At 49.7% G+C, this 17815-nt stretch overlaps 7 protein-coding genes across 7 annotated transcripts; 3 read left to right on the top strand and 4 right to left on the bottom strand.

Moving 5' to 3' along the window:
• Positions 1–192: 192 nt before the first annotated feature.
• N7533_005265 (uncharacterized protein) lies at positions 193–2912 on the bottom strand (the record flags this gene model as incomplete). The annotated part of the gene is made up of 5 exons (XM_057101915.1): positions 193–1413; positions 1464–1569; positions 1623–2148; positions 2207–2393; positions 2460–2912. The coding sequence occupies 5 exons, from the start codon at positions 2910–2912 to the stop codon at positions 193–195; spliced, it is 2493 nt and encodes an 830-aa protein (XP_056961545.1).
• A 592-nt stretch (positions 2913–3504) lies between these two features.
• Positions 3505–3815, top strand: N7533_005266 (uncharacterized protein; the record flags this gene model as incomplete). Its single annotated transcript, XM_057101916.1, has 2 exons — positions 3505–3640; positions 3730–3815. 2 exons carry the CDS (start codon positions 3505–3507, stop codon positions 3813–3815), a joined length of 222 nt encoding a protein of 73 aa, XP_056961546.1.
• Positions 3816–3999: 184 nt separating this feature from the next.
• nimX (cyclin-dependent serine/threonine-protein kinase CDC28) lies at positions 4000–5176 on the bottom strand (the record flags this gene model as incomplete). Its single annotated transcript, XM_057101917.1, has 4 exons — positions 4000–4258; positions 4326–4489; positions 4552–5060; positions 5140–5176. 4 exons carry the CDS (start codon positions 5174–5176, stop codon positions 4000–4002), a joined length of 969 nt encoding a protein of 322 aa, XP_056961547.1.
• A 438-nt stretch (positions 5177–5614) lies between these two features.
• On the top strand, positions 5615–6760 carry alkB (oxidoreductase, 2OG-Fe(II) oxygenase family; the record flags this gene model as incomplete). Its single annotated transcript, XM_057101918.1, has 2 exons — positions 5615–5930; positions 5988–6760. The coding sequence occupies 2 exons, from the start codon at positions 5615–5617 to the stop codon at positions 6758–6760; spliced, it is 1089 nt and encodes a 362-aa protein (XP_056961548.1).
• Positions 6761–7383: 623 nt separating this feature from the next.
• gmdA (putative general amidase GmdA) lies at positions 7384–9319 on the top strand (the record flags this gene model as incomplete). Its single annotated transcript, XM_057101919.1, has 4 exons — positions 7384–7659; positions 7739–8620; positions 8689–9100; positions 9168–9319. The coding sequence occupies 4 exons, from the start codon at positions 7384–7386 to the stop codon at positions 9317–9319; spliced, it is 1722 nt and encodes a 573-aa protein (XP_056961549.1).
• A 287-nt stretch (positions 9320–9606) lies between these two features.
• Positions 9607–11343, bottom strand: N7533_005270 (uncharacterized protein; the record flags this gene model as incomplete). Its single annotated transcript, XM_057101920.1, has 2 exons — positions 9607–10705; positions 10760–11343. The coding sequence occupies 2 exons, from the start codon at positions 11341–11343 to the stop codon at positions 9607–9609; spliced, it is 1683 nt and encodes a 560-aa protein (XP_056961550.1).
• A 404-nt stretch (positions 11344–11747) lies between these two features.
• On the bottom strand, positions 11748–17766 carry N7533_005271 (putative ABC transporter; the record flags this gene model as incomplete). The annotated part of the gene is made up of 15 exons (XM_057101921.1): positions 11748–11891; positions 11942–11986; positions 12079–12532; positions 12584–12873; positions 12936–13187; positions 13239–13800; positions 13856–13933; positions 13999–14709; positions 15147–15245; positions 15298–15420; positions 15479–16156; positions 16214–16439; positions 16490–16661; positions 16720–17325; positions 17641–17766. 15 exons carry the CDS (start codon positions 17764–17766, stop codon positions 11748–11750), a joined length of 4566 nt encoding a protein of 1521 aa, XP_056961551.1.
• Positions 17767–17815: the final 49 nt, after the last annotated feature.

Below are 17815 nucleotides of genomic sequence, written 5' to 3' on the forward strand. Positions count from 1 at the left end.
ATGTGCACATGTGCCCCATCCTAATTGTTGTTAATCTTCAAGAAAAGGTAAACAAAGGCAGTTAATTTCAGAGCAGTTTCATTGAGAGGAGTATGCAGTAAATAATTCTGTAGTTATTGATACATGTGCGATCGCTGTTCAGTCTATGCGCTCAAATGATAGTATTTCAATCTCTCATTCTCGACCTGTCCATCATGCACCAAAGTCCATGCCCCAGAAGGCCTTCTCGATAGTGGCCGATGCAGCTGGATCATCGCGGTCCAGTGGGGCCTCGGTATCATCCTCTGGAACAGGACGAACTACTTCAAGGCTTAGACCCGAGTCCTTAGAGTACACGCGCAATCCAACAACACAGACAGCATTCCATGGGTCGGCATTGGGCTCGTTCGATCCCTGCAGAGAAGCTGGACGCTTGCAGTCGGCCTCATCGGGTGGCATGTCCAAATCACTGTCGAACTCAAACCCGTCCAGCCACTCCATGTCACTAACATCCAGATTGTCCGTTGCCAGGCGAGTATTAAGACTTGGACGTGGGGACTCAGCACGTCGTCGGTGGGAGCCACTGCTCGCATGTCTCGCGTGGAGTCCATTGAATTGTATAGTGGGAACTGAGCCGTTCGTTGTCGGTCTTCGGTCACTGCCATCACTGGAGATACTTGCAACATCCGTGGGTGACTGGGTCTGGGTGTCTGGTAGGAACTGTCCGGGAGCAGGGCTACGCTCAGGACTGCGATCAATTGACGCGCCATTGGGGAGCCGACCAGAGCGACGTGCTTCCATTCGCTGTTGTCGAGCAGCCATCTTTCGGTCGCGGATATACTCTTTCTGCAGTCTTCTCTTTGTCTCGTCGCGAAGCTTCTTCCGATCGGCAGCTTTGCGTCTTTCCCTTTCATAGCGTTCTCTTTCTGTTTCGACAGCCACGCCCTTGGCGTGTGCCAGGTCATAAGAGAGACCGACCTGGACAAGCTTCTCGCGCCTTGTTGCAGCAACGCGTTGGACTATCTCTTCTGTCGACTCGTTTTCTTCGTGCCGGAAAGCGATGATCTTCATGAGAACATGGTAGCGACCTGGTTCCAAATCGATCTCGGCATTCACGGAGCGGGCCATGAAATGGCTGCTGTGGCTGCGCACCATGTAGTCTTCCTCTCCCTCTTTCTGGACACGGAATTTGATAACAAAATTATACTCGCCACTGAGGCCCTTGAAGTAGCGCGTGTCAAGCTGCGAAAGAACAATGACTACAGGGCCGCCCTTCGTCACGTTCATGACAAATTTGGAACTATGGTAATCAGCCGACCAGGGCACGTTCAATGTCGTCCATTGCTGAGTGACGGTCCATTCGGGTCCAAAAAGACGAGTGCGGTCGAAGTGCTGATACTTCTTGAGCAGGTCGTTGTAGGAAATCCAAAAGAACTATTTCGAGTTAAATATGCTCAGGAGCGGACTGGAAAGCTTGTACCTACCCCATCGTTGCCAAATTTGTGACCCAGCAGCTTCAGCCACTCTGCAGTCCACTGCTCGGACCCATCACCCCAGGCGCCATGCCATTCCTTCTTTCCCCATGGGTTGCTTGGGCAATGTTAGTAAGATTTTCTTCGCTCAAACCTACTGGCAAGACTTACCGAAGTCGTAGCAGGCGGTATCCCTTGATTTCCCGAGCTTCCATAATGGAGTAGGAGTGGTTCTCCGAAATACCCTTTCGGTCTCTTGGAGGGCCATCATACTTCGGGTCCAACCAGTTGGAGAACAAGCCAGTTCCACATCCAAATAGAAATTCTTCGTTAACTTTCATAAGCTCCTCATTCCAAAATCGGTCCTTGTCAAGGATATTGCTTGATAGGACCTCTGATGTGACACCTCCAGTCAAGTCTTCGATACCCTCTCCGACAAATCCACCCTCAATGGCAGAGTAGTCACCATGAGCCTTGGCAAATGCCTTCTCCAAAAGTGGGAGCCAGGTCTCATTTGGATCGACACACTGCGCAAAGTACAGGGCCCTAGAGCCGGTTTGCCAAACTCGGCGGTATTCCTCTTCGGTATCTGTCCGGTTAATATCATCCCACAGCGGGCGTTCGTCAATTGACTCGTCATAATCGGCAGCACGTAGATAGAGCTTATCATCCACAATGCATTGCTGCCATTCGCCGTCTGAAATTCACATCAGTATCAGTCTGGGGTGGATTAATTGATTAGTACAATGTCTTACCGCGATAGAAAACGAACCCATAGATTCCAATCTTGTCATCCTGGGCCACGCAAATACGCTCGATGAGACCAGTCTTGTTTCCCATCGTGCACAGCGCAGCCATCAGCCAACAGTCGCCATCATATCCCTGACGGACGTCTGAGGCCTTCGGCCCATTGACAAAGAACTGTGGGTTCTCAAATATTTCCTATAATCTGTTAATAATTGCATTGCTACTAAACCCGGTGAAGCAACATAAGGCCTTGAAACGAACCGTTACTCTCTTCACGCCGCGTGGTCGCATAATCTCATTTGTTTTATCCAGCCCATCGAGATAGTGGCGCATACCTGACTTGAGATCGAGCTCGATGTCAAAGTGAGGGTCGGTATACTTCTGGTTTACTCGCTCACACTCCTTGACAATGCGCTCCACAGACTTTTTGCATTCCTGTCGGGCTTGTTCGTACGATTTGACAGCCTCGTGGCCTTGAATCACGCCGTTGGGGACCCGCTTGGCCCGGGTGCGCGCATAGGGGTTGTCTGGGAGCACAGTGTACACTTTTCCGGGGTACTTGGTATTGAAATCTTCCCAGAACTGCCGCACGGCGTCCTGGGGCGCTTGGGAACGTGCCCGATGACCGGGCGGGCGACTGTTAGAACGCGACGACGCAGGGGGCATTGACGATCCGCACATCATCATCTCCTCTTCGTACTCGGTGAGAGGCATTGTATCGAGGCTAACTTAGTAGCAGCCGAGGGAGACAAAAAACGACGGTTGAATGACCTTGATAAAACTTGAAGTCACTCTCCTCAAGTCCCTGGGAGTGGTGGGGGAGCCGTTATATTTCTTTTTGCTTTTGCGATAATAATATGTACTATATCACACTAGCTCGCAGTGCCCATTTGGAATAGAGACGATCGAAGATAGAAGAAGGCGCAGCGCAGCACCTCAAATATTTAAACACACGAGAGACTCTCCACTATCTTCACGGCCTCGCCGACGGCTCGGCCAGACAGTGCATCAGCGGCCCCCACCGCGAGACTCTGACTCCCAGGGCGTTCGTAAGGCTGCAGGGCCGTGCATTAGACTACACGTCCCACCGCGAATGAACCGCTGCGGAGTCGAGTTGAGTGTTGGCCCCCAAACCCCTCTTCAGCCGGTCTCACTGGGCTTTTGGCCCCCAAACGGCATCCTCACTGGATAGAGACAAGCGCACTGCAGAAACTGGGCCTGGGAGGTTTCCTGCGTATGCAGGCAGGGGTCACCGTTGGGTCCGTTTTCCAAGAATAAATTGGATTACAGATGTCAGGTCGCGGAGATGTCCCTGCGGGGTGGGTCGCTGACTGCCTCAGCTCAGACACGGATGGCCCTTTTGCAGTGTGATTGGCAGGGCAAGGTGGCTGAATGGCATTTTGGCTTTCGTATCCAATCTGCCGGTGTAACCCAAGTCGTTTGTGAGTATTGTGTCCGAGTTGAGGCTGACATGGCTGAGTTCACACGAATAGTGTTGCTTCGATGAAATAAAAAACTAATCTAGGAGAAGTCAAGGAATGGGGAGATATCAAGTCCCATGACCGGGCCAAGAATGTCCTAAAATCCTCCGAATGGGGTATGTACGCCTTGCATTGACTGAGAGGAAAAGAAAAGAAAATAACAACAGTTGGAAGAAAAAATGAAGCCCGCCCTCCCAGTCACTCCCCGACAAACGCCAAATACAGAAAGGGAAAACACATGTCCTCGGAGATTCAGCATTGCTTGTGATCATCCGTCGTCAATAAGGTTACAAAAATAAAATATTGGCGTCTAGGTCAGCTCATTGGTAGCCGTTGCGCGTGGTACGGGTCGAGTAGTGTGCGCTACCCTGGCTGAAGTACGGATGTTGGCAGGCTTGCTTTGCTGACAGTCGGTGGGCTGGGTCGAACTCAAGCAAGGCTTCCAGCAGATCGGCCCCAGCTTCCTCTAGACCAGGAACCAGAGCTGTATCAGGACGCTTCCACTTGGGGAAAGTAGCTTTGTAATCGGGGAACGAGGTGACACCGGGCCACGCCTCTTCGTCGGGGGTACCGAGTATGCTGTGAGAGACCGAAGATTAGTGAGACGGAACAACATAAGCCCAAATGTTAACCAACAAAAACCCACCGGAAGATTTTAAAGATCTCATCAATCTCCGAATCGCCAGGGAAGAGCGGCTTGCGTGTGCACATCTCCGCGAAGATGGCTCCAACGGACCACATATCGACGCCGGTAGAGTATTGGCGACCACCGAGAAGAATCTCTGGAGAGCGATACCACAGTGTGACAACCTATCCATAGTATTAGCATAAAATTTTCATGTATTGTCAGCTTTCAGCTCTCAATTGCTTACCTCGTGGGTATAAGTGCGGAGAGGAACACCAAAGGCTCGGGCCAAACCGAAATCAGCCAATTTCAAGTTGCCATCGCGATCGATAAGCAAATTCTGAGGCTTCAGGTCACGGTGTAAAATGCGATGACTGTGGCAATAACGAACTCCCTCGACCAATTGGGCCATGAACTTCTTAACCATATCCTCGCCGAGGCCCAGGCTGGCAGCCATTGTCGATCCATCGGGCAAGGACTTGCCACGACCACCCTCACTGACTGGCAGAGCCTCCATATACTTCTTCAGATCAAGATCCAGGTATTCAAAAACGAGGTAGAGCTTATGACCGTCGGCGTGGACGATATTGAACAATTGAACGATATTCGGGTCGTGCATCTCTTTGAGGAGCGAGATCTCGCGAATGGCGGTACTTGGGACGCCTTCATCTTCGGCTTCTAATCGGATCTTCTTCAAGGCAACGATTCGGTTGGGATGACTGAGTTCTCGAGCTTTGTAAACAACGCCGTATGTACCTAGCAGCCTCAAGCTGTCAGTTTTTCACTTTTTTCGGCCCCTGGCAACGGATGTAAACAACGGCGCTAAACCACTCACCTTCGCCAATTTTCTCGATTTTTTGGTAGTTCTCCATGGTGGATGCGATTTCGTGTTCTGGGTGATTCTAGATCGAGTTAGAGATGTGCCAGGAACCGAGGGCTTGGGAGTGACGCAGGATGTGGGAACTGGGAGAAATGGGGATGCAAGGGGCGACATTGGATCAATGCGGCGGTCCAATGGGATCTAAAGGGACGAAATTTTGGGCTGATCATGATCATGAAGACTTGAGCACTTACAGCAGAAGACGCCCACGCCGCTAGAGTTAGTCGATCCGAAGCTATTCACAAAATCAAAGGATCATTGCAGTGATGGTGGTGGTGGGGTGAGAGACTTTTGTTTGTTGACCCCGCGGGAGCGCGTGGGTGAACACGTGCCCCGCCGATTACAGGTTCCTCCGGAACTTCTTCCCTTCTTTCTTCTTGCTTCATTCCTTCCATTACACTCACTACACTCGCTGGATTTACTCTCCACAATGGCGCAGATTAAAGGGATCGATGCCCATGACCGTCCCCCTGATATCATTCGCCAATGCTACAAGAAATACTCCAAGCTCCCCCTGTCGGAAGTCGACAATGACACAGGAATCATTGATCTGCAAAAAGTAGATCCAGAGTTGCAATCGCAATTTCCTGCCGGCCTCACTCTCTCGCAATACATGTCCAGTCAGGATCTTCGCCTCGCATTCGATGCTTTCATACAAGGCGACCATTCAAGTCAACCGGCGCAGGGGAATGCCCATGCTCCGTTGGCAGAGAACATTCCCGTCTACACCCATAATGCTATTTCCGGTCAGCAAAACTACTAACTCGCACAGGAAAATGAACTTCATCCTAACCTACTTGAAGGTCTTCTGATAATCCCTGCCCTTTTCCCTCCCACCATTCAGACCGAGCTTCTATCCCGCTTGTTCCACCGAGATCTCACCAACCCTCTCCACAAGACCAACCTACACTTGCACTACGACGTCACCTACCCCGGAGGATCGGAGGATATGGATTCTACCACAGAAAGCTTCTTCGCAGACGACCCGACCCGCACAATTCAGCCTAAAGATGCTCAAGTCCACAAGCCCTTGACAATCCAGAATGTCCTTGACAAGAAACTCCGCTGGGTTACTCTGGGTGGGCAGTACGATTGGACTGCAAAGGTTTACCCTGAGGAGGCTCCGCCACCTTTTCCCCAAGACATTGCGGACCTCCTGCGGGCCGCGTTTCCGCAAACCGAAGCTCAGGCCGCTATCCTAAATCTGTACTCGGCGGGAGATACCCTGAGCGTTCATCGGGACGTAAGTGAAGACTGTGACGTCGGCTTGATTAGCGTCAGTTTCGGATGTGATGGTCTCTTCTTGGTAAGCCACGATGACGGAAACGGCTGTGAAGTCATTCGGCTGCGGTCGGGAGATGCCGTTTATATGAACGGGGCTTCTCGGTTCGCCTGGCATGGTGTCCCCAAGATACTGCCGTCCACCTGTCCAAGCTGGTTGGCAGACTGGCCTTCGTCCGAAGGGGATGATGTGCCCGGTGCCGCGTCTGGCCCTTTCTCCATGTGGAAAGGCTGGATGTCTGGCAAGAGAATCAATCTGAACGTACGACAGATGATCAACCCCACAAAGCCGTGAACATGGCTTCCGACTTCACAATCTCAAGACCCTATCTCCAACCCGGACTTGCTTTGGGTCGTCTCGGGGTGCTGAGTGACCCCGAAAATCTCCAACGCTTATGTTCGCGACAGGGGCTTTGTGAACGTTGTCTGCTCTCCAAATTTGGAGTACGCATATTGATGGCGTTCGCTAAATGGCATGTACACGAAGAACAACCGTCACTGTTCTAATCGGGCGGTCTTTGCGTGTATATCAAAGTAGTTTTGGAGTAAGCGACCCTTCTTGTAAGTTGATGGCTACGCAAAGCAGCCACCTTTCTCCAACAAAATAGACCCGATCATTGGTTCGGCCAACTATCTCAAATTTGAAATACGATTCATGGATTCTCAGCATTTCTGCAAACTGCATGGTCATTAAACAGAGCCGAGGCAAGCGGAATATAACTGCGCTAGTAATAACTTGGAAGTACTCAGAAGTACACCCGACTCCAAGCGACCCCATAAGCCCCCCAACCTTGGAAGACCCCCGCTTCTATAAGTACAATCGGATAAATCCCATTCCCCAACCCTAGACAACCAACCTGAACACGTATCCAACTGTATACCTCCAGAGGTACATCATACCGTGACCCATCACGTAACATGGCAACTGAGCTCACCTGGCGTGCCAAAGGCGAAGCCAAGCGACAATCCATCCTGGGCGCCATTCCCGAGAAGTGGATCATCCCCGACATCCCCTCCCCAGAAGAACAACAAGATGTTACTGGTGCCTATATCCAGCAGTTCCTGAACAGGCGCGAAATCGAAATCACAGAATCAGACGCTGTTGATATCGTTGCGGAAACTACTTCTGGAAGTTGGACTGCTCTCGAAGTGGCCGAGGCCTTCTGCCATCGTGCTGCGTTGGCGCATCAACTGGTAAATAACATATCAATCTTCTCTAAACCCATTCTCTGCTCAGCAAATACTACCAACCTATGCTAACCAACATTTTCAGGTTAGCTGCCTGCATGAGATATTCTTCGAAGCAGCGATCGAAGATGCAAAGCGGCTTGATGCCTACTTCGCTGAGCACAAAGCACCCATCGGGCCCCTCCATGGTCTCCCGATTTCCTTGAAGGACCAATTCCACGTCAAGGGCGTCGAAACAACCATGGGCTATGTAGGTTGGATAAATACATTCCAAGGCCAACCCGATGATCCACGTCGAGGAGTGGAAGAAAGCGAACTCGTACGGGAGCTGCGTAATCTGGGCGCAGTCCTATACTGCAAGACGAGTGTTCCGGCCACTCTCATGTCCGGAGAAACAGTCAACAACATCATTGGATATACCTGGAATCCCAAAAACCGAAATCTCTCCAGTGGAGGTAGCTCCGGCGGCGAAGGGGCTCTTATTGCACTGCGCGGATCGCCCGCTGGATTTGGCACTGATATCGGAGGTAGCGTGCGCATCCCTGCTGGTTTCAATCATTTATATGGACTGCGGCCTTCTGCGGGTAGGATGCCCTACCAGGGGACTGCGAATTCCATGGATGGACAGAGCATGATTATGTCTGTCATCGGGCCCTTGGCTCCTACAGCTCGCACCTTGACGCTATTGTTCAAAAGCGTTCTCGGCCAGCAGCCTTGGAATCACGATCCACTGGCCTTGGAGATTCCATGGAGAGAATCCATTGTCCAGGAGACTCTTTCTTCCATTGAGCAGTCGAAAACAGGGGCCTCGGGCCTTGCCTTTGCAATCATGCCTTTCGATGGAGTTGGCCGGATCCATCCCCCCATTGCAAGAGGTTTGAAGCTTGTTGCTCAGACTTTAAAGAGACTCGGTCATAAAGTCATTGATTGGAATCCTCCTTCTCACGTGCCAGCTCATGCACTAGCGGTATGTTCGTCCTGGAAAGAAATCGCGTGGGAGGACCCTTAATAGAGAGAAACGCTAACTTTTATTAGAGCAAGGCATACCAGTTGGACGGCGGTACAGATCTGAATCACCATTTCGGTCTGTCTGGAGAGGTCCAAGCACCACAGGTTATTGTCGCGCAAGGCGGTACAGACATGATCGCATCACAGATTGCCGCGTTGAACGTATCCAAGCGAGAGTACCAGAAACAGTATATGGACTACTGGAACAGTACTGCCGAGCTCACTGGCACTGGACGGCCTGTTGATGGGTTCATTTGTCCGCTTGCATCTCACGCGGCTGTCATTCCCACACAATATGACCATGTGGGATACACTACCTTTGTGAATGTGTTGGACTACACCAGCATTTCCATACCGGTAACCTTCGCAGACAAGACGGTGGATAGACTTCCTGTTGACACACCGCCGTCCGAGGCTGAGCCACACATAGATTGGGATTGTAAGTGCTTTTTATTCTAGGGGTTATTCGATCTTAATATGGGCGTGCTTTGCTAACATCAAGACAGACGATGCCGATTCTTATGATGGGGCCCCTGTCGGGGTTCAACTGGTTGGCCGGAGACTTCAAGAGGAGAAGATGCTAACGCTTGCGCAATATATTGGAGAGGAAATCGCAAAGGATCATGATGTAGGGCGGACACTGGCATCATTGGCGTAGGAAATCCACCTAGCGTATCATATTGAATATAGCACTCCAAAGCCTTCTATTTTGAATGTAATGTCCACAGGACTAGTTTGCAAAGAGTTAAAAAACCAATCAGACGGAAGACATGCCAGTTACTTCCTTGTCACGGTACAATTTTCTGTGCATCGTATATCTACAACGGAAAAATGTTCAATATAAACAAACATCCTGCAACGCCGGATGAGGTGTACTCCACTCCATAGTAAATAAGATGAATCATAAAAGAAGGCGCTTCAGTCAACAGGACCGGTAGGGTAGAATCAACCCCGCGATGCTGAGGGAGGTGTTTGGCCCGACGGCGCGGCTAGATTGGAAAGAATAGGCGTAGAGGAAGGCCAAGGTGCGGGTCCCATGGGTTTTGAATGTGCAAGTGGCTCCTGGGTCTGTAGACCTTCGGATCCATTCATGAGCTTTGGTCGCTTAGCATTACTGGTTTGCGGGCTGCGGGGGTCGTTGTGTGAATACGGAGAGGCGTAGTGAGAAGATGCGGGTGTCGACACAGCCCCCGGGTCAGGACTCATGGCAACAGCAGACTGCAGGGGCCGCAGGCGATTCGGGTGAGTAGACGTATCTTCTCCTGGGCGAGGAGGTCGGACATCAGGACTTTGTCGGTGGTGGCTACCATCTGGCTCGCCGAATCCGCCGGAATTGGTATTGTAACCCACGCCGATCCGGCCCATACTCTTATCGTGCATGACAACACGCTTCCATTTGGTCACGACGCTGTCATAATCCCATCGAGATGACTCAGGGCTGATCTGACTCTCCTTCGCATCCAGTTCTCGTGCAACATCGCGTGAAAGAGGGAGTGTGTCCGGCGGAAATAGGGCAAATTCGCGGGGCCACTGGCAGGATCCGAGACGCTCGACTTGCGCGCGGAGATGATTCGCCTCTTGCTGTACCCGAGCGAGCTGGTCGTCCACTGACTTGCGTTGTTCTGCTTCCCGTGCAAATGCGCGAGTAATCTCTAGCTGCCAAGCATCACGGCGGTTTTCAAAAGACACACTACTCCAGTGATTGAAGGCCAGCTCTAGATGTCGCATGCTAACTTCCTCGTGTTGCTGGGCGGTTCGGTAGACCATACTGTGGTCAAGTCCTCCAGTCAAATGTCTAGGATGGCCAGTGGAGTCGGCGGCGATCTGGTCAGACTGCCATTGCGAAATTTTAGATCTGAGTGCTTGTCGGAGAATTTCCACATGCTCTGGACCAGGAGGTTGTAGTGGGAAGGATGTCTGCGAGGGAAATGGCTGGGCGCTGAACAGGCTCGGAGGAGGGGGAAGAAGATGTAGGCACAGTGCAGGGAAGGTTTGCGACTGGATATCGAAGTCAAACGGGGACAGGCGAGGACGGAATCGAGAACTATACGAAGATTTGTTAGATTAGAAAGTCGGGAAGCGTTGCAGGAAAGCATACGTAGCAGCCTTAATATTGTCCAGTACCTCGCGCAGTGCTAGCTCAAGGGCCTTCATGGTATCCGGGTTGTTGGCAGTGGCACCCCTACTCGCGTAGTCGGGGAGCTGCAGAGACGCCGACCGTGATTGCGAAGGTGTGACGCGAGGTCCCTCCAGAGGCCGACTCGGATTGGGGTTTGGTATGTCGTTGATGACGCCCGTTGCGTGCCAGGTCGGGGTATTGAACATCATGCGCACAGGTGCATCCCGCGACTTGGTACTTGATTCTCCGGTCGCATAGGTGTCTGAGGGACCCTTTTTTTGAACAGAATCGGGACTATCATCACGCTTACCCGAAGCTGTGCGGGCCTGTCGACGAGTGATCCCACTGCGAATGCGCCGAATCTCCTCAACATCGTGAACACCGTCAGGCTTCTTCTTGAACAGAAACTGATCCAAGTGTCGGCCCAGCGATGAAGAGGTGAAGGCCTGATCGCAGTATTGACATTTCCTATCCTTGGCAGACAGATTGGCCAGCTTCGAGCTGGAGTTTTCGTCGTCGCGCGATTCCTCGGGAGTTTCTCTGGGGGCTTCTTCCTCCTTCATGGTGGGTAAGGCGGGGCGCAGATCGGAGGGGAAGACGGGAGAGGGAAACGAGAACGAGACTAGAGAGGCCTTGAATTAATCGAGCATCACACAGGTGGATCTCATATATAAGTGATACTCCGCGGTGAGAAGCTGAAGGGTGTTGAAAGTGAGGGAAGATCGGGGGAAGTCGCCAAGCTTTGACGCGGAGAGGTGAAGCGCCCCCACGAGACTAACCACTTTCAAAGTTGTATGCCGATGCAACGTGACTTGCTTTATACTAACTGGTAGTTATCTAATCCGTACATAGGGTTATAGGTTATGCATCCACAACTTCCACAACTTCTACTTTGACCACATCATTGCATGGGAAAAATTGATGATCATATACTCAGGTAGGGCTAGGCATTTAAATTCACCACTGATCATGAGCTTGAGGTGTTAATATCCCCCTTTTGAGTCTTACGTTTGCTAAGCCATCGCTTGAGGTTCCCAATTCCATGAAGATATAACCACGAGAATAGGAAAACAAGCATAAAATTAAAGGCAACAAATGCAGAAAAAATCCCCTTTGAAGAAAGTTAGCTCGGGAAAACCTGCTCGCAAAAAGATCACTTACATAGCATCTCCATTTATTCTGATAGAAGACATTGAAACTGGCAGTCTAGATTCCCCCACATGTCAATATTCTGCTGGAACAATCACAGGCTGACCTGATTTCGAACTTGAAGACATCAAGTCCACCGGGAAACTTACGAACTGATCACCCGTAGAATACTGGCAAAATGAGCAGAGTCCATTGCCAGCATCTCGAACATACCCGCCAGACTGCTTTGCGTATGATTCTGCATACTGCTCGCAAGTCTGACCAGGTGGTGGGCTGAACCGCGCTTCTTCGCGCTCAACGCAAGAAACAGGGACGTTGTGAGCGATGACCCCAAGGAATCCTTCGAGGAGATAGTGGAATGGCGTGAGCCAGTACATCCACGACTGCCAGAAATGGGGCATGGCAACATAAGGCACGATGACACCACAGAAAGACACGACAAAGGTGAAAAATGACGGGACCAGTAGCGATGCGAACAACTCATTCGGTGCAAATGCTGCTATAAATTGACCAAAGCCGACGTAATAGCATTCAAAAAGCATGAGAAGCATCCACGTATACCCGGAGCTGAAAGAGTCACGCGGAAACCAAGTACCCCAATACCTGTAGGAGTCAGCCAGTGAGATATTTCGACCGCATAATTCTTAAACATACCAGCAATTGAAGTAAATAGAACCAGCCACGATAGAGTACGGTAGCTCGGGCAGAATTGTGCTCACGACGAATGCGACCCAAGAATAGATCTTGGAATTTGACTCCCGCGACTCGTAAAGACCGCGAAAATGCAAGTATCGTGGTTGTAGTTGCTGTATGAGAGGAGGGGAGATTGTGAGTGTCATGAAAACGGAAAACAGTCGAGACTGCATATCAATGTAACTGTTGCCTAGATGCCAGAAAGTGAAAGTGTTGAAGAGGCCGGTGAATATATGCAGCATTACCTTCCCCTTGATAGCGGTAGTGTTAGCATAGTGTGTGCTACCTCATGGCATCGCATTCGCAATCATACCATGATATAATCTGGAAGTCTCCAGTAGGCCACAAAAGCACGTTTGGTTACGGCCACTATCTGGAAGTAGAGAGGCATGGCGTATTCCCGGTCATCTCTAATATTTTCATCATCTTGCATGCTTCGACGAGAAGTGATCACCTTTTCCAGATCGTCTGATAGTTGCTTGGATTCAGAAGAGTTATCCCACACATCACCCCAGTCCTGCCCTCTATAGTCTGGATTTCCGGCGCCGATGACTTCAAGCATATACTAAAGGATTTGTTAGACAACGAGGTATATGAAAGATTTCAAACAAAATACCTCGGCAGGATTTGCGTGTGGAGAACATTGTTTGCCTCCGTTACGCTCAAAATAGTCAATGAGCGTTCTCGAGTCAAATCCGAGGGCTCCATTATAGACAACACGCCCACCACTTTGTAAGAGAAGAAGTTCATCGAACTGTTCAAAGAGAACAGCTGAGGGTTGATGGATTGTACAAAGGACTGCCTGACCTGCATCTGCCAGTCTCCGTAAAAATCGGACAATGTTGAAAGCGGCCAAAGAGTCGAGTCCCGATGTCGGCTCGTCCAAGAAAAGCAATAGTTCTGGCTTACTGGCAAGCTCTACCGCAATTGTGAGCCTTTTTCTTTGCTCTTGATTCAATCCTGAGCCTGTGGATCCAATTGTGGCCCCAGCGATGGATCGCATTTCCAGCAAATCGATCACTTTCTCACAGTAATCATATTTCTCCTGGAGTGGGACCTCTTTGGGCTGCCGTAATAAAGCTGAGAATCGCAAAGATTCACGAACAGTGGCTGTTGGCTCATGGATATCCATTTGCTCTGCAAATCCCGTTGCTCTTTGGAAACTCTTGGGAAGGGGCCTATGAGTATTAGAATTTGGTTCGAATGCATTATTGGCAAAGTGCAATTTCTTACTTTCCATCGACCAAGAATTCACCAGTCAGAACGCCGAAATTGATACGCTGAGCCAGTGAGTTCAATAGCGTGGTCTTCCTAGGAACCCAATTCAAGTTAGCACTCGCAATAGACACAGCGGTCCCTCGACGACTGCCACATACCCTGCGCCAGAGGCGCCCATTAATGCAGTGAGCCTCCCCGGCTTTACATAGCCATTGACACCTTGAAGTAACTTTCGCTGCCCTCCTTTGTACGGGATGGTATAGTTCACATTCTGCCAAGTAAATATTGATGTGTTTTTGGCGATTTCCTGAACTTTCTTTTCTGCTTCATCGCTGGTAAGACTAGGGTTTGAAGGTGTTTTCTCAGCGGATTCTTCATCTCCGGAGGGTCGCTTATGCTCGATCGCGTCTTTAACAGCCTGAGGGACTTCCCCTCGTTTGAAGACTGTTATGGAGCTCCCACCTTTATTCGGCTTCTGGAGCTCCGTTCCAAGCATTGTTAGGGAAACAAAGAACAGAAGCCAGGCGGCTATTATACCGAAATTACGCCAAAGGTGCGCTCTGGTATAGGTGTAGGCAGTCTGGATGTATTCCGATCCATTGACTACCAGACTATCGGGTGAGCTACCTTGTATGGCGCAGCTTTGGTGAGATGGGGACGCATTAGGACCGCTGGGGACGATATATGGTGGCTCGCATCTAATATCAAAGCCAGTAAACTCGTTTGCCATCAAAGCTTCAAACGCGTATTGAACTGGATTTATCCAGATAAGCCACTTCAGCCACTGAAAAGTCCTGTGGTTAGTGTCAGATATTACTTGGAATAGTGGATGACTTGCCGGATGCATTTTCCAGGGGGGATGAGGTAGCCTGAAGTTATAATTGTCAGTGATTTGATATTTTCCGACAAAATAGTACTACACTATAGTATGAGCTCTTCAAAGGTTCGAGAGCACGCTTGATTGCTCGGAGATTTTGGGATTGTCATGTGGATTCACTCTCATTGGAAAGGCTTACCAGTATATACGACCAATGCTTGAATCGCGACACCCGTAAGACGAGTAGCTGGTTTCATATCAGAAAATAAAGTCTTTCAGTCTCCGTCAAGGTGTTACTAACCAACATCAAGCGAAGCACACAATGCCCCAAGCGCGCGAAAAAAAGAGTACATCGTCATCGTCAACATGAAAATAATCAAAAGACTGATGAAGAATTGTGATGCTGTCCGGGAAAGATTTGCCATGCTAGGATACTCTTTAGTTCGAGGTACTAGTATTTCACACGTTCTAGTAGCCATATGAACTCACAAGTATACAATCAGGTTGAACAGAACTACTTGGATGAACACCAAGGGGATGTCCACCACAACCTGTGCCAAGGCATATGCCGCTGGGCGATAGAAGGAGCTGGAGCTGGTTAACCCCCTTTCTCAAAGGAACAGGAGGAGGCTAAACTCACAAACTCTTGTGTTTCATCATTATGGGCCTACTCTCAAATGCAGACGTGAGTTCTGCCAAGGCAAGAAGAGAGTTAAACAGCAGTATGAAAAACATCACACCACCTCGTGTGAACACGCCGGAGCTTCAGTTTGTTAGTCCTTGTACAATATAGCTGATCTGATAGATATTCCAGTACGGACCTCGAGTCCGGTAGATTGTAAAACAAGCTTCCGATGATCAAAGCTTGGAAGACAATGATTCCCCACTTTCCTATCAGAGCAGCCCTATCCCCGAACATGACCAAAAACTGTCGATGTGTGAGGATCATGACCTGCTTCCAAAATGGCACTGTGTAATTCTTTTTTGTCATTTGTGCCCTAGCAGCTTCTCTCTCATCTTTGGTGTCTCGTAACTCATTCTCGAATTCTTCAATGTCGGATTGTGCATCTTTGAAGACGTGGCTCTCACGGTAGGCTGCTTGAAATTCCTCTGCAGTGCGAGGAATTCTATTCTCCCATCCCTGTTTGATGCGTCTTGCATTTGGATCACTGACAGAGGTTAGAAAGTCGGGGGTTGTCCATCTGGGTGGGCACTCAAATCCTAAATTTTCAAAATAGGCCTTTGCATCCTCTGAGCGCCCAAAAAAAGCGCATTTTCCGTCTTCGATGAGTATAACTTTGTCGAAGAGATTAAATAAATTTTCAGATGCTTGGTAAAGGGCGACGAGAGTCGAGACATGTGCGGTGTTGGTTAAGCTTCTCAAGCTCTGAACGTATTCTAGTGCCGTGCTGGCATCTAAGCCCCTAGTCGAGTTGTCCCAGCACTGAGTGCTAGCCTTTGTAACCATGGCCTCTCCTATCGACACTCGCTTCTTCTCTCTGGATTCAATATTTTGGTCAGAAATACGTCTCTGTTGGATTGAGAGTTTCGCCTACCCTCCAGACACCCCGCGAATAAGCTCATTGCCCACACGAGTTCCCAGTGCATGCTCAATCCAGAATAGCTTGGCGATCGCTGATAAGAATGTCTGCTGGTACTCCTTTTCAGTTTCACCAGGGATTCGAGATGGCTTGTCTGGGGTTCGTGTTTTCAATGCAAAAAGGAGTGTGTCCCGCACGGTTAACGTGGCGTGGTGAAGATCGTCCTCCGGGTTGTAAAGAACTTTTTTGAATCAGAACAATGGCGGACCTCATGCTTTTCAGGGAAAATACCTTCTGACCGATAATTTTTTGCCATAGCCGTGGAATCAGTTCCACCATACCTCACATCTCCCTCAACACTCTCGTATCCGGACCTTTGGTTTCCAATTACCTTCAAAAATGTTGAGCATCCTGATCCAGGACGGCCAAGAACAAGAAGCATTTCCGTAGGGCGAACGCAACCCTTAAAAAAAAAGTATGAGTCAAACTTCTTTTCTTCAAAATTGAAAACTTTAACATACCGTGAAGTCATTCAGAATTGTTCTAATCTCCTTCTTTCCCCCTCCCACGCCTTTTGTTCCTCGCGATAACAGACCCTTGATAAATCGCGGAATCCCAAGAAAGATGTCACCGGTGGTAGGTTGTAGCGCAGCTCCAATACCCAGCCCTTTCACTGTGAGATTTTTCCATACCACTCCGACATGTCTTGTTTTCTCTTCTTCAGAATTTGCCTTGCGTTCATCTCCGAACATCCGGGAAATCAATCGTTCGATCTGCTCCCATTCGGCGCCTTCATGACCAGAGGCGTGGCTCTTCCGTTGAGACAGAGTACGTGCGATGTATGCCTCATCTAGTTGTGGGCCTCGGGTATCTAGCTCTGAGCTTCCCGAGGTGCCGCTCTGGATTGGTGCAAAATTGACTGGTTGGTCTGACTTGCGAGATGCCTTAGCGCTCCCGGATGATGTCTCGCTGGAGGCAATGTTTCCTTGATCCTCCGTGGGACTAATACTATCTGTCGACTCGTTCCGCATCATTCTAGCGGGATGTGTAGAGGTATCTGGGATTCTGTTTGGTTTTTGGCGAGTAGCAATGGATGAGACGATGTTATTGCGAATTAAACCAACCTCCTGTTGGCAGAAAGACTCAGCTTACATCGGAATAATGTAAGAGTGCTCTCGTAATCAAAATAAACGGTTTCAGGAGAGAAAAAAGCGATTCTTTATCTGCCAATGTAGTGATTACGTCAAGCAACATCGCACGGCAGGTTTACGGTACTCGGCCTCGGAATGTGGCCAAGTCCGTTCAGGTATTAAAAACCGATTATCTCCGACTCCATACGATAAACTCTGCTGGCTTGAGACAGAAAACCCAAAAAATACATGGATTACGTGAGCTGCGTTTCACGGTATGAAATGTGTAACCATATAGATTGCGCGACATACCCTCCAGATTTCAGGGTTCTCGGGCAGCGGGAGCCGGGCGATCATGAAGTCATCGATCTCGGCAATCTCCGACCTCTCCGCGGCTTGGACGATTTTGACCACTAGGCAAGAAACGGTATGAAACATCTTCTAAGTTGCTTGGTCACTCTTTGTTCAAGCCGAGTTTTGTTTGATA

The sequence above is a fragment of the Penicillium manginii genome (assembly GCF_028828005.1).
Source record: "Penicillium manginii strain IBT 31320 chromosome Unknown utg000004l:1.0-7231830.0:1.0-7236170.0, whole genome shotgun sequence".
Classification (NCBI taxonomy): domain Eukaryota; kingdom Fungi; phylum Ascomycota; class Eurotiomycetes; order Eurotiales; family Aspergillaceae; genus Penicillium; species Penicillium manginii.